At 43.4% G+C, this 15,529-nt stretch overlaps 1 protein-coding gene across 1 annotated transcript in view; it reads left to right on the top strand.

Moving 5' to 3' along the window:
* The window catches only part of PATJ (PATJ crumbs cell polarity complex component), a 362,352-nt gene extending 352,171 nt beyond the window's left edge, over positions 1-10,181 (top strand). The window contains exons 43-45 of the mRNA XM_080800388.1: positions 1,072-1,178; positions 4,404-4,545; positions 8,160-10,181. Coding sequence (XP_080656514.1) covers positions 1,072-1,178; positions 4,404-4,545; positions 8,160-8,306 — 396 coding nt within the window. The 3' untranslated portion in view covers positions 8,307-10,181. The remainder of the gene's footprint in view (positions 1-1,071; positions 1,179-4,403; positions 4,546-8,159) is intronic.
* The last annotated feature ends 5,348 nt before the right edge of the window (positions 10,182-15,529 follow it).

The raw sequence follows: 15,529 nt of genomic DNA, 5'->3' as shown, positions 1-15,529 counted from the left end.
GTGAGCCGGAGAGGGGCTGAAGCAAGAACAGCAAGGGGTCTTTTGTAGAACTCCAGGCAAGAGAGGATTTTGTAGACAGACCAATAGAGGGACACCTGGGTGGCTCAGCTGGTCAAGTGTCTGCCTTTGGCTCAAGTCATGATCCCAGGGTCCTGGGATTGAACCCCATGTCTGGCTTCCTGCTTCGTAGGGAGCCTGCTTCTCCCTCATTCTCTGCCCCTCTCCCTGCTTTTGTGTGTGCTGTCTCTCTCTCTCTGGCAAATAAATAAAATCCTTGAAAAGGAAGGAAGGTGGGGTGGGGGGAGACCAACAGAATTTTTGTAAGGACTGAATGCGGGTTGTGAGAGGAGTCGTCAAGGACAACACCCGGTCATTGGCTGAAACAAAGAATGAAGTTGTAGTTACCTGAGATGAGTAAGTCCACAAGAACAGACAGAGGTCACAGGGGTGGGTTCAGTGCCGCAAGTGTAAGCTCTGACACACCTGTTGGACATCCCACTGACTGGTGATTGGATAGAGAGAGCTGGAGTTAAGAGGTGGTGCTCGAGATGCAGACTCCGGAATTATCTTTACATAGATAGTATTTAGACGGTCAGGTAGGGGGAGATGAGATAAGATGAGCTAAATAAGGGGAGGGTTAGATGAGAGAGATAAGAAACTCAAGGATGGAGCCCTGTGGCACTCCCCTAGAGGTTTAGGAGATAAGAAAAAAAGGAAGCCTGTAGAGAGGAAACTAGTCAAGTATGGTGTCATGGAAACCAAACGAAGAAAACAGCTTGAGGGGCGCCTGGGTGGCTCAGTCGTTTAAACGTCTGCCTTTGGCTTAGATCATGATCCCCGGGTGCTGGGATTGAGCCCCCATTGGGCTCCCTGCTCAGCAGGGCGTCTGCTTATGTGCTTGCTCTCTCTATGTCAGAAATAAAATCTTTAAAAAAAAAAAAGTTTTGAGAGAATAATCATTTGTTTCCAAATGCTGCAGATAGGTTGAGTCAGATGAGTATGAGACCATTTGTGGTTTCTCTAATTCTCCCCTGACTTACGGTGGATTTTCCTGTTCTGGTTTGTCCCCAGGTTGTAGCAGATACCAATATAAGCGCCATAGCAACTCAGCTTGAACACATGTCTCCAAGCTACCACCTTGGTTCTCCCACTGCTGAACACCACCCAGAAGACACAGAGTGAGTATTCTAGGTGCAGAGTGCCTAGTCTATGTATGGGTAAGGCTCAGTGAGACCTTTTCCAGAAACTAGAGTGTGCTCTCTAAAGAAGAAGAGGGGGAGGTACACATTACCTTTTCTAACTCCTGGAGAATCTCCAGGAACGCGCCGAGGTTTCCTGATTTCTCACCAGGCTTGGTTCCAGGTAGAACTTCCTAAGAGAGGGCCTGTGCACACACTGATGCGGTCACTTTGACACAGTGCCTTCTTCCTTAACAAATCACAGATTGATCCCCCAGGGGTACCCTGCTTTATTATGCAGGGAACTGTGTTTTCTAAGCTAAAATCTTGTTCTGAGAGTAATCCTAGTGCTATACTTGCTGGCATTCTTCATTGAAAACAGTCATTGCCGGTAACGAAAGCAGTGTTTCTCACCCTAGAATGTGCACATTAAATGTCTAAGGAGCATTTTTAAAATGGCTAATTTCTCCGGCTCCGTTCTCAGAGATTCTGATGAGGGGGTCTACAGCGGGTTCCCCAGGGCAGCTTTGGTACAGGTGGACAGAGGGTCTGTACTTTCAGAAATGCTGCCTAAAGTTAAGCCTCTCAGAACCGCCAGTGCCTGGTCACCAGTGCGTGCTCCATAAAGGCTTGTTGACGGATCTGAATGTTTCACTGGAAAGCTCTGATGATCACAGACATTTTGAATTTTCTCCTGGTACTTTCAGCTTAAATCATACCTTTGAGTTTGTTTTTCTCGAGGAAAGAATATTAGACTTAAGTTCATTTTACTTACTTCTCATTATGAAAGGAATAAATGCATGCTGTTAAAACATGACAGATACAGCCCTAGGGCTAATAATACATTATATGTTAGTAAAAAATTTAAAAAAATTTTAAATATGACAAATACATAAAATTAAGATATTTTCAAGTTACAGTGGCCCTATCCTGGGGGGGGCGGGAATCAGGACCATATTATAGAATAGTAGTTATGTACCTTTAGCATCCTTTGATGTCCCTATTGGACCTCAGAGCTGCCCTTGTGATCTCGGTTCCTTTGCTAGGAACCACAGCTCCTGGCAAGTTGGGAACCACTGCCGTAAAAGAATCTATAAATTATTTAGAATCCAACCACTGTTAACATTCGGAGATTTTTTTTTTATCGGTCTTCTATATGAAAGTAAATTAAAACAAATTGAAAATGTGAGATAAAGGGAGGCAGACTCCCATCTGATGTTGCCAACTGGGGAGTGGAGTTACAGTCCCCCCACCTCCTGAAAACAGGTCTCTAATTGTGAAGCAGCACAATTATGACAGTCTCTAAATGATTTGGTGGCTCCCAGGGCCCAGCTCTAAAACAATGACTTTGGACGTCTAGATTCCTATTTCAGTATCCTTAGAAACAGGGGCTGTGTTTGGAAGAGGAACCATGAATCCAATTCATGTCTGGCCAGTGGGCCACTACTGAGAGACTTACAAGGCCATGAAGTCCTGAAATGGGGAGCTTTATTCATGACCTCATTACCGTGTAAGAGATAATTCATCATTATTTCAACATGTCTTTATTGAGCACCTTCCAAAGGCCAGGTACTGTGCAAGTACTAGATTCTGAGGATTCAAACTTAAAAACCATAGGTGAACACATTGCCCCAGTCCTCAAGGAACTGGGGAGAATCGTGAAAACAGGCCCCTAAATCCACGTTTGTAAGAGTTGATAAGTAAAGGGGAGCCAGGTTCCCTGAGAAAGTTAAGTTAGCACAGGGTCCTGTGAAACCATGCAATTGGGGGCACAACCCTATTAGGGCGTGTCCTTGGAGACACAGGTGCTTCCGCTTAGTTTTAAAAGAATTGGAATAAGCAAGAGGAGCATTCAAAAGAGTTAATGATTTCTAGGACATGAACGTTCAGCAATTACTATGGATGGCCTGCTGTAAACAACCAGCAAGTACATCAACAAAAGACCCGTATTGGTGTGGCCGCTGAAAATCCACCCAGATAGAAGCCGGGCAAAACTGAGGAGAGGGAAGAATATTCTAGTTGGACAGAACAGCATATGCAAAGGTGGCTTATGTCCCAGTTTTGCAAATTTTTCTAAATCCATGACTGGCTGAGTTTGTATGACATGGCTCTGCCCCTCAGATGTGCACATTGCTACAAACCAAGTGAGGTGACCAGCATGTAATATGAAAACTCCCGCGAGTAAGACGGCAGGCACCGGCGTCCTGGGGTTCCTTTAGGTTTTTACCCTTTGGACAAGGGCATCTGGGAATAAGAAATTGGCATTCGCTAAGCTGAAACTACTTGAGCCTGCATAGATCATTTAATTTTTAGCCATGTTATTTCTAAGAGAGAAGACTTCCACACTGGACAAAACTTTGAAAATCTAAATTACCCGTTGGAAACAGACTGTCTTTATCCATTTTGCTTCTCCTTGGTTTCTCTCTTTTCTCCCGGATTTCACTTCTCATGGACGCAGTCATGATCCTGAGTTTGTGACAAGCACAGTCCAGACAGCTGGGAACTCTCAGATGATGGAGACTTAAGGAGTTCGTAGTCCGGTAGAGCAGAAAGATGACTCAGCGGTCCCGTCCCAGTATAGCGAGGGTGCCATGGACGCCTGGCCCCACTGCAGAGGGGGCACAAAGGAGGATCAGCTGACTCTCCCAAGGGAAAGCATCACCTTGGAGGGGGGCTTTGAAGACTGAGCTCCCATCCTGGGTCCCCTAGCAGGAAGTGGTGGGCGAGGAGTGTGAGGCTACTGGGGCAGAAAAGGAGCAGCAGCTTACTGAGCTCTCGGGCTGGGGTCCCCTGTCCTACATAGAAGCCCACCTTCTGAGTGGCGGTCTGCCACTGAGCTAAGCGGTCCCCCACCTCTCCGTCCCCACACCTTCTTTAAGGATATAAAGACAGTCTCATTCAGCTTTAAACAGTGAGTGTCGAAGTTAAAAACAAAGCATATGGAAGGGTGTTGTGACAACCTCCAGATCGTGACTTTATTTCTCATTAAAAAACAGTGTGTTTTATGACAGAGAAACCCCTAAAACCTCAAGTCATTAAAGACGTATTGCTCATGAGTCCCGCGTGACACGGGAAATGTAAAAAGTACGTTTCTAGATTGCTGTCTTGAGAGTTCTGATTTCATAAACTGGCCTTCATAGTTTCTCAGTGTGAAAGTCTCTCTCAAATCTGTGTTCTTCCATTAAAATGAAATTCCCTCTCAGTATCTATTCTCGAATTAAACAGCGTGCATTGTGTTTTCAGAACACCTCCACCTAAGATTATTACTTTGGAGAAAGGCTCTGAAGGATTGGGGTTTAGTATTGTAGGGGGTTATGGAAGTCCCCATGGAGACCTGCCAATTTATGTCAAGACTATATTTGCAAAGGTATTTTTTTCCTTTTTACTGTACTTTTTTTTTTTTTAAACCTAGGTGAGATTTTTTTTTAAGTGCTTTGTTTTGCTTACTTGTAGGTATAGCTGGGTGTGTGCTTATATGCTTTTCATTTTAAACTTGTGTAGGACATTCCCACACCAGACTAGTGAAGGGAGAGTCCTCTTGTAAGAGTGGAGTTCCAGGAAATGTCATTTTCTTTGGACCCTATTACAAAAGTAGATCTTAAAGAGTGTCTTCTTTCAAGAACGCAACATAAGGAGCAGCGCCACACTGTTTGGAAGCTGGCCTTGGAAGTATTATTCTGGGCTAGTACAAAAGTTTGGCTTTCTCCTTCAAGAAAAGATGACAGCAGAAGGCTGTGGTGGAAAGCTCTGTATGAGCCTTGGGTCAGTGCGGCATTAATGGCCGTCCGTCACCAATAACCTCAGGATGTATTAGCTTAAGTTGCTCTCTCTGTTCCAGTCCTCTGCTAAAGTACTTGCAGGATCGGGGCACTAAATTAGACTCTAGCTGGGTAATAGTGCTCTTCAGGAACTAAATATACCAATACATCCTTGACACATAGGTCACAGTGTACATTCCTACTGCTGCCTCTAGATGGCTCTTGGATAGGTTTTTATTAGTATTAGTATTAGTATTAGTATTAGTATTAGTATTAGTATTAGTATTTAAGTTTATTCATTTAAGTTATCTCTACACCCATTGTGGGGCTTGAACTCACAACCCCGAGATCAAGAATCGCACGCTCTTCCAACTAAGCCATCCAGGCGCCCCTTAGATAAGTTATTTTTAACTTTATTGTGATTTTTTTAAAGTTGGAATCCAATTTTACTCTAAATTTTTAAGATTTCTGAAAAGGACTTAGTATTGACAGCACGACTTTATTCTTCATGGGTTTTATCACAATCATTTGTTTATTAATTGACCCAGTGGCCTCCTACTGCTTTTCCCCAAGGAAATGAAGGTCTTCAAGAGAAGAAATAACATAGCTACTCCTTCTAGAAAGCTCCATTATACACTAAATAACAAGTGCAGCTCTTATCACTGGTTAATTGAACCTAACCATGACCGGACATAATCCCTAAGTCACTTGGCATTTGCTTTCTGAACACGTTAGGGAGCTACAGATTTACCCACCTGTTTCCAATTTGTTAGGGTGCCTGTTAGGAAGATGTGTGATTCCCAAACCACATATCTGTTGACCTGGTGATGGGCGAAAGGGGAGAAGGAGGGCAGATCAGAAACATTCCCAATAGCAGCACTGCCCCAGTCTGATAATTCCCAAGTTAGTAAGCTACCTACAGACCCTCCTTTTCCTAAGACAACACCATAAGTAGTTGTGATAATTATTCTTTGAGGGAACTATTATACTTTGGTTTTAAAAGAGCCAGCTATGTAGATAAGAATAGTGAAAAACACATTCTCCTTCCCTGCATTGGCCTCTGTAAAGCCCTTCCAGAATGTCTGTAATGCCCTACTCACCACATAACTGTAGGTGGGTCTGCTATGTTCAAACAGAGGACTGGTTAGTTTCTCAGGCCTTTTGGCCTGTAGCCCAGACTTAGCAGTCACCCCAGCAGTACCCATCTAGACAACCCATAGACTGTGAGACCAGAGCCAGGCACCTTCGGTCAGGTCAGCAGAACATACAACTGAGGATGAAATGGCCATGCCTGGCTGGTGGGTTTTTGAAAAGAAACCACCATCAGATCACGGTGGGACAAAGTAGTGGGGCCAATGAATGCACAGAAGATCCCACAGAATCTCTTTTCAAAGGTCCTCCTTGACAGTGCTCATTTAGAAAGCACCTCTGCAGGTGGTAACCTCAGAGGAAATATTGGACATCCTTGATATGTTTTATTTTTTAAGGAACGGACCTTTGTAAAGTGAGGCACACTTAAAAATGAAAAGCTCGAATTAAAAAAAAAAAAGTTCTAAAGCCCTAACCAATGGCCTACTTGTTTAGTCTCAATTAAAAGAACATTCCACGGGGCGCCTGGGTGGCTTAGTGGGTTAAAGCCTCTGCCTTCAGCTCAGGTCATGATCTCAGGGTCCTGGGATCGAGCCCTGCATCTGGGCTCTCTGCTCAGCAGGGAGCCTGCTTCCCTCTCTCTCTCTCTGCCTGCCTCTCTGCCTACTTGTGATCTCTGTCAAATAAATAAGATCTTTAAAAACAAAAAACAAACAAAAAAAAGAACATTCCACTGCAAACAATTACTATCATTATTTTTAGATAGTTCCATAGCATTTATTATAATATGTCCTTTGATGACTTTTTTTTTTTTTTCATTTGTTTGAGTGAACCAGTATATCCAAATTTGTAAGTTTTCTTTAGAGAATCAATAAACCAAAAACTGGCAAAAGTTCTTTGGGTGGTTTTTTTTTAATGGTGAGATCCTTCTAAAAATGAATTTTGACACTAAGCTAAACATTTCCCCATAAGAATTTAGAGGGGGTAGGAAATATAGCTATATGTTTTTACATGCTTTTAAAACAACAAACACTTTTTTTAAAGTTCATTTATTTAAGTAATCTCCACACCCCAAGGCGGGGCTCAAACTCATGACCCCGAGATCCAGAGCCTCATGCTCCACAGGCTGAGCCAGCCAGGCACCCAACAACAATCATTTATTCTTAAAAATATTTGTCTTCTCAAGTTTCTGGATCTCAGATGCCCACAGGGTGTGGGTTTTTATGGAACCTTTGTCCCTAAGCTTCTTTTAAAAATTCTGTTGCTCAACTAAGAAATTAATTTGGCCCATTGAGGTCTTTTTTCCCCTCCAGAAATAAGAAACATGACAGGCACTTTGAATGTGTAGGATTTGGGGGACTCAGTCTGATTAACGGGCTGTCAGAACCTTCCATTTTCTTTCAGGTGTTTGGTTGGAAACTTCAAAGTCAAAGCCAAATTTAGGTCTCAGTCTTTCCAGCGGCCAGCCAGATTTCACCATTAGCTAACAAGAAATTGGCCTAAAGACTACAACAATCCCGAACATTTAGGGAACAGCTTTTCAGAGACTGTGAAATCTGAAAACATGAGCTCGATCACCATGAGAGTTCATTTTTTTATGCTACCACCATTATTGAGTAAATACCATGTGCCATACATTCACTCCTTAGAATAGGCTGAGAGCCAGGCCTGAGCCAGCTAGGCGCCCTGAGGCCACACTTACTTTTGACAGATCACGTCAGTGCTGCTATCTTAATAATGCATTGGGAACCCTATAGAATGATGGCATTGGGAATAAGACTAACACCAGATTCAGTTCTACCTTTGTCAGTATATTACATATTCGTGAATATGACATTAAAATTCCCTTCCGTTCTGAATATTGAAATAAGGTCCTACCTGTATTAAAAGAAACGTGAATGTTAGTACATTTCTACTAGTATGTTACCTAAACAGTGCATAATTATGGTTACTATCCAACCATTATTCAAATAACACATCCCACATTCTTAATTTTCCTGGTTTAAAAACATTACCTAGCAATAACTTTAACTGGTAGTTTGCAAAGTTACTCTTTTCATAAGCACACCATGATATTAATATTATTTGTGAACTGTTTGGCCCTGGATTAAACTGGAATGTCTCTTGTTTGTAGGGAGCAGCTGCAGACGACGGCCGGTTGAAGCGAGGCGATCAGATTTTAGCTGTTAATGGCGAGACGCTGGAATGTGTTACTCATGAGCAAGCTGTGGCCGTTCTAAAACGCCAGAAAGGGACTGTAATCTTAACTGTGCTGTCCTGAGCCTCGGGTCCTAATCACAAGATAGATGTTGTAGAATATCCATAGAAAGATGAAGCTTTGAGGACGAAAAGCAGCCTCCACTAGAATTCACCTTCATTTACCGCCTCACCCTCCTTGCTCAGGAGAGGTGGCTAGATTTCACCTGAATTGCCCAAACCAACCATCGACTCTTGGTGAGGTTGAATTTCTAGAACTGAACGAGTCTTACCTGATTTGCATCTCACATCCATGTTTAGCCACTAGTAGTGACTGGTTCTGATTATCTCTGCTGAACCCCAAGTTAACCACCTCTCATTCCTGTGCCCTTCTCTGCCCATCCCCACTCACTCAGAGGCTTAACAGCAAGCTCACATGTCCTCTGACGAACAGACACAAATGTTAACCAACTTGTCATCTCACTCGTGATTTATTCATGCTAATTGTCTCTTCAGGTATGCCAGAAAACATTAGGAGTGTAATTAACTTACCACTGCTCCCCATGATGAAACACCCCATTCTCCTATGGGAAATTATTGTGCTCTTTTCTGCACGACTTAGAGTCAGATAAGTCTCAAATTTGTTTCTCTGGGCAGATCTTTATAAGCTAGTCGTTGATGATTATGATGAGTCAATTTGCAGACTGTAATCTGAAAATTCTGGAAGACTTTTCTGATTGTTTTCTTGGCTACATAAATGTGTACTACTGAGCAAACGCACCTTATTCTCCACAGGAACAATTAGCATCAACGTTCTGAATTCTAACCATGCTAGATTATATTTAAGTCCAGGAAGTTCAGCTGGAGTTAATGGCATCTCAGCAGGCAGGCATCATTGCCTCTCTTCAGTCTTCAGACAAGGAGATAGAAGCCCCAGATCTCAGCCTGCAGAGATCAGTAAGTTTTCCCTCAGGTTAGACCAGGTGTGGGTGGCCTTGGACTTGTGCAAAAGCAGAGTGACAGATTTAAATATCCTTCCCCTTGGCTCCATACCAGTCAATCTAGCAGCACAAACTGTAGGAACATAGGGATAGAACAACATACTTAGCCACAAAGTGACCGTGGAAATGAATGAACTCAGCCTAAGAATCAGTGAGGGCTACTTGGCTGATGTTTCCTGGTCTTCAGGAAGTCCCCCCATTTGCTAAAGTTTTACGCTAAGAAAGCAATTGCAGCAGAGAATACAAAAAAATACCTTTAAAGTAGAATAGGGGCATTCTTATGTGGGTATTAGCAGGAAAAGGGGGAAGATGCTTATCAGTGAATGTTATAGGTTCTTCTGTTTAAAAAAATAAAGTACCGTGAGAGACAAGTACCAGGATCAGTAATAGAAGTAGTTTAGCATCTTTGAACTAAAACACAATGCTGCAAATGGTTCACTGTCATTATCCGAATGGAATGGACTCTGATTTTAAAATGTTATTTAATAATTACAGATTTTAATTAAGAATTACCTTCGAGTAGACATAATCACAAAGTGCATTAACTCTCGTCGGAATATTTTGTGGCTATTCCAAAGTATAGAGTGCCTAAATGTTATGTTGAAAATGTCTTTCATGGCTGGTATTAAGTTTTCTGAAGTTATATACAGCTTTTCGGAATTTCTGATGTATCCACCATGTGCAGTCTTGTCAGCGTCTTATCTTTCAGTGCATGAGAAGCTATCAGCCTCAGAAGTTCTAGGCTAATTGTACCTGCAAGAACACCTGAGGCAACCTAGAAGAAGTGAAGCCCAAATAAAACTTGAAAATGCACCTTAAAAAGAAAAAACATATGTGTGTGCCTATGCTCACACATGTGTATATCCACACACATGCATAAGACTTCATATATGACTTTTGAAATGTGATTCTGCTTGATTTTGATGGAATGCCCATTAAATATCGATTTTGAAATAGCACCCTGCTGTCGTGTTTCATACACATTATCCTCTTAGTTCACGCCCCTGAAAGTTTCCCGATAATTGTGCTTTATAGTCCTTGCTGCAGTAAACTGACCAATATTTTCATCCCTGGTTCTGTCTCTGCTGCACGACTACTAAATAATTGCCTTGCCAAAAATGCTTTTTTGCATCAGAACTTACAAGCTAAGAGGACACAAAAGACGGGAATTTGAAAAGAGCCGTTGTCTCATAGCCACACGTATGGTTTTGGCCTCATCATTTGGAAAATCTAAGTCTTGTGATTGGAGTGAGCATGAAAGGGAAGTCAGTCCGGAAAAACAGAACTGCCGAATGTATGTGTAAGATGTTTCCAAAGAGTCTAAGTAGTAGTTGCCTGAAGGGCAAATGGAATCTTACAATATATGAAAAACTGTAATTTCTACATCTGGTTTGGTTTTTTTTCTTTAGTCATTTTGTTCCCTAATTTGAGGGGGTGGGCGTGGAATCCAACTTCTCACAAAGTTTTCCAGTCCTGCTAAACTCTGGGCTGCATTCATGGCTGCCTTGCAGTAAGTGTGTTGCCAAGCGTCAGAACAGGTGCTTTATAAAAGAGCCAGTGTAGTAGTCTAGAGGGCAAGTCTTGGCAGCCCCCTGAGTTCGAATCCTGACTCACCAGCTTTGTGACCTTGGCCGAGTTATTTAAATTATCCCTTGCTTTAGTTTCTTCAGTTAGAAAAGGGCGGAGGTGGGTGGTTTCTCAGTACAATCATTGAATACAGTCCACGTAGAGAATCGTTAGTACAGTGCCTGGCTGTAGTGAAGTATTACTTCAACAAACATGAGCAATAAACCCTTTTCCCCAGGGCGCCTGGGTGTCTCAGTCAGTTAGGTGTCTGCCTTCGGCTCAGGTCATGATCCCAGAGTCCAGGGATCAAGTCCCACTTCAGCCTCCCTGCTTGGCAGGGAGTCTGCTTCTCCCTCTCCCTCTGCTTCTCCTCCTGCTTTTGTGCTCTCACTCTCTCTCAAATTAAAAAAAAAAAAAAAAAAAGACTTTTGCTATATATGGAAGTGGCTTGAAATTTGACATTTATGCTGATGATTTGTGGTTTCAAACAGTAATGACCTTGAAAAAACATTTCTGAGGGGGGCTTAGCTCAGAACTCTTGCCCAGAATCTGCAGCCTGGGTCACTGATTATCCTGGCATGAGCTTGAGGAGCTGGAGCCTGTGCCATCAAGAAGCCAGAACTAAACTGGAACCAGGGCTCCCGGCATCAGCCACGCCACTGGGATAGGGAGTAACGCCCACTCCATAGGCCTGCGCTCTTATCTCTGGAACCCGGCAAGGCGTTTCAAGTACCATCAACCCTGTGGTGAGGAATTTTAACCTGCTGCACACCTTAATTCCACGAATTTGGAATTGCAAACTGCTGTTCTTTTAAGCCGGCCATGCACTTTTTGCCCCTCTGTTATCTAAGAAGTCAGCCTATCCCACCAGATCATGAGCTTCTTTGAAAACAGATTAGGTCAGATTCATCTTAGATGTTAATTCCATCCAGTGTACTTTCCAAACACTGCACTCGGGGCACCTGGGTGGCTCAGTCGTTGAGTGTCTGCCTTCCGCTCGGGTCATGATCCCAGGGTCCTGGGATCGAGCCCCGCATCAGGCTCCCTGCTCAGCGGGAAGCCTGCTTCTCCCTCTCCCACTCCTGCTTGTGTTCCCTCTCTCGATGTCTCTCTCTCTGTCAAATAAATAAATAAAATCTTTAAAAAAAATACTGTATGTCCCATCCTTAGAAGTTTTATTTGGGATGGGGACACACACACACACACACCCCTTTCATTTCCCTCCTCATGTTCATGTTTTCCTTTACATCAGGGGTCAGCGAACATTTGGTATAAAGACTCAGAAAATAAATATCTTAGGCTTTGCAGCCCTTTGCAATCTTTATCGCTACTCTGTTTTGCCGTTGTAGCATGGAAGGTGTCATAGACAATACAGAAATGAATGAGCTTGGCTGTGTTCCAGTAAAGCTTTATTTACAAACACAGGCAGCGGGCCAAATTTGGCTTATAGGCCCTGTATACTTGGTCCCTTCTTCATATACCTGAGCATATTTTAAGACTCAGAGTAATAGTTTAAGATCCTTGTCTGTTACAGTATCCCATCATCTTTGACATTCCTGGGGCTGTTTCTTTTCTACTTTTGGGTGAGTCTTATTTCTCTGCTTTTTTGCATGTCTGATTTTTATCGGATGCCAAACATTGTAAAATTTACATTTTGGGGTGGCGGATTTTGTTGTCTTCCTTTAAATAGCCGTGGACTGTTCTTACCCACAGTTCCCTTTGCTTGTGATCAGTTGGATCCTTTCAGGTGTTGTTTATAAACTTTCCTAGGGTGGGTCTAATGCACCTTTAGTTTAGGGCTAAGCTTGCCCTGTTGATATTAAGGATTTATCCTGGAAATTCCACCCAGTGCTGGTATATTATGAGGTCTTTCCATCCTGAACACTGGAAACTATTCACAGCCCTGCCTCAACTCCAGGTGTTTCTTTGCTGGCCTGGAGGAGTTCCCTCCCCTGCACGTGCAGGTTCGTACTCCAGCCAAGGCTAAGGGGGTCCCTCTGCAGGTCCCTGTAGCTCTGTCTCTGTGAAGCTCCTACTGTCCAGTCCTCTGCCTTACAAATTCTAGCTGTCGTGGCCTCCCTGAACTTTGATCTCTCCTGCACCAATGGAGTCTATACAGTTTCCCCTTCCCGAGCTGTGGCCGGGATAGTGCCTCGTGGCAGGACACTGGGACAAGTTGTGGGCCTTGTTTCCCTTCCTTCAGGGACAAAAATCCTGTGCTGCCTATTACCTGATACCTGAAAACTGTTGTTCCATCGATGACATCACTTTTCCAGGTGTTTACTACAGCAGGAAGGTCATTCCCATAGCACTTAATTCCTCATGGACAAAAGCAAAAGCCCTTCAGCCCTTTATCCTTGATCTAATCAAAGGGATTTAAGATGCTGATGGCAATCAGGTTCTCGTGACATGATTCAATTTTCTGTAACCATTTTGCACTTAAAAGAAGTACTATACCAGTAAGCCCCTTGGTTTCTCCCAGCTTCTGGAATCAACTCTAACCTTGGGTTCCTTCCCACAGCCACACCTGACCACATGACCCAGGGAGGCAATCTCTTCAGGAACACACTTTTTTTTTTTTTTTTAATCAGGATCAGAACTACCCCAGCCTCATCTTGGGAGCTCAGGCAGCACTGCCTTTCCTTACAGCATTGGTTTTCAAACTTCATAAGCAAGTAAAAGTTTTTAGCTCCAGTTTCCTCCTCCATTTTACATTTTATTTATGCTTACATTTTTCTATTAAAGTCCATCAGAATAGACTTTTTTGAGCACAAAATTTTTAATTTAGGTAATAGTTCCATGCAAAGGTTTTGACACCTTGACGTCCAGTTGTCAGATTCTCCATATTTAAGACTAGAAAAGAAACATTTCACTGTCTGTACAATGGCAATATAAACTGAAATTTGGAAGAGTTATTTGTGTGTGTGTGTGTGTGTGTGTGTAAAAGACTTTTTAACCTCCACCCCTTCTGAACAGCATTTTTATTCCCAGTCACTTTAAGGAGCAAGAAAGCAGCTTTGGCCTTGGATCCCTGAGATGTTGCTGTCAAATATTAGGACCCAAGTGGGGCAAAGTTATATGGGAGCAAAAATTTCTTTCTAGAATCAGATCTTAGAGATGGTGGCAGTCTCAGGAGTGGAGTCTGTCCTGCCTGCCCACTGCCACTCCCATTTCACAGGTGGGAGAGACATGCCCGGGGAAGTAAGTGGCCCAGTTGCCCAGCTAATCTGCAGGCAGAGGAGTCCTCAGGCAACCTCAGTGGGAATTCGTCAATTCAGCAAGCTATTGTAGAGCACCCACGCATGACTTCTAAATTAGCCCAAATTTTTAAAGTTTATTTCAGTTCTACCTAACTTAGCTCTACAACACAAGGCACTTTCAAGACAAAAATAAAAACAAAGGCTAGAAAAGAAAATTAGACCTATCTTTTAGCTGTTGACAAAAAAGACCTGGTCTGGGACACCTGGGTGGCTCAGTGGTTAAGCATCTGCCTTCAGCTCAGGTTATGATCCCAGGGTCTGGGGATTGAGCCCTGCGTCAGGCTCTGTGCTCAGGGGGGAGTCCGCTGCTCCCTCTGCCTGCTTCTTCTGCCTGCTGCTCCCCTGCTTGTGCATGCTCTCTCACCCTCTGACAAATAAATAAATAAAATATTTTTTTTAATTAAAAAAAAAAGAAGAGGTCTTTCTCTAAAAAAAAAAAAAAGACCTTGTTATCAACTCCCCATATACCTCTACATTCTGGAAAGAATTTCCAAGGTAGGACTTCCCATAACCCTCATGCGTTATGCATTCTTCTTCTCAAGCTAGCCGCAGTTGGTGACAGGTGCAGCGTCGACTGCCTGATGTCTTGGCTGGTCATGTGTCTAGCTTTCTTCTCCTGGGAGAGCAGAAGAAATGGTGGAGTAAAGGTCCACCTTGTCGTATTTCACTCCCCTCGAGGCCAGAGTCATGATTTATTTTCCTGGGAACTTCAGGGTCTATTCAAAACAGGTTCCAGGGCCCCCATAGCCCAGGAAGAAGATTCATTGGTTTTTTAAAGATTGGGAACTGGATGCCTGGGTGGCTCAGTTGGTTAAGTGACAGCCTTCAGCTCAGGTCATGATCCTGGAGTCTCAGGATCGAGTCCCACATGGGACTCCCTGCTCAGGGAGGAGTCTGCTTCTCCCTCTGACCCTCCCCCACTCCACACACTCTCTCAAATAAATAAAATCTTCAAAAAACAAAATAAAAATTGGGAACTGGATCATGAAATTATGAAAGCTGGCAGGCCCAAAATCTGCCATGAGGGTTGGCAGGCTCATCTCCCAGGAGAGTCAACATACAGATAAAGTCTAGGGAATTTCTCTTGCTCAGGAACACCACCAGCTTTCTTGGTCTATTCAGGCCTTCAAGTGATTGGATGAGGCCCACCCATGTTAATGGAGTACAATCTTCTAAGTCTATTGATTTATTTTTATTTTTTTAAAAATATTTAATTTATTTGACAGAGAGAGACACAGCAAGAGAAGGAACACAAGCAGCGGGAGCGGCAGAGGGAGAAGCAGGCGTCCTGCTGAGCAGGGAGCCCGGTGTGGGTCTCAATCCCAGGACCCTGGAATCATGACCTGAGCTGAAGGCAGACACTTAATGACTGACCCACGCAGGCACCCCTAAGTCTATTGATTCAAATATTAGAGTCATCCAGGCCCCGGCGCACGCTCGGGCGCCTCCGAGCCCAGGTCGTTGGGCCCAGCCCTGTTCCC

This window comes from Martes martes (assembly GCF_963455335.1).
Source record: "Martes martes genome assembly, chromosome: 4".
NCBI classification, from domain to species: domain Eukaryota; kingdom Metazoa; phylum Chordata; class Mammalia; order Carnivora; family Mustelidae; genus Martes; species Martes martes.
Note: the sequence above shows the minus strand (reverse complement) of the source record. Positions and strands in the feature narration are given on the sequence as shown.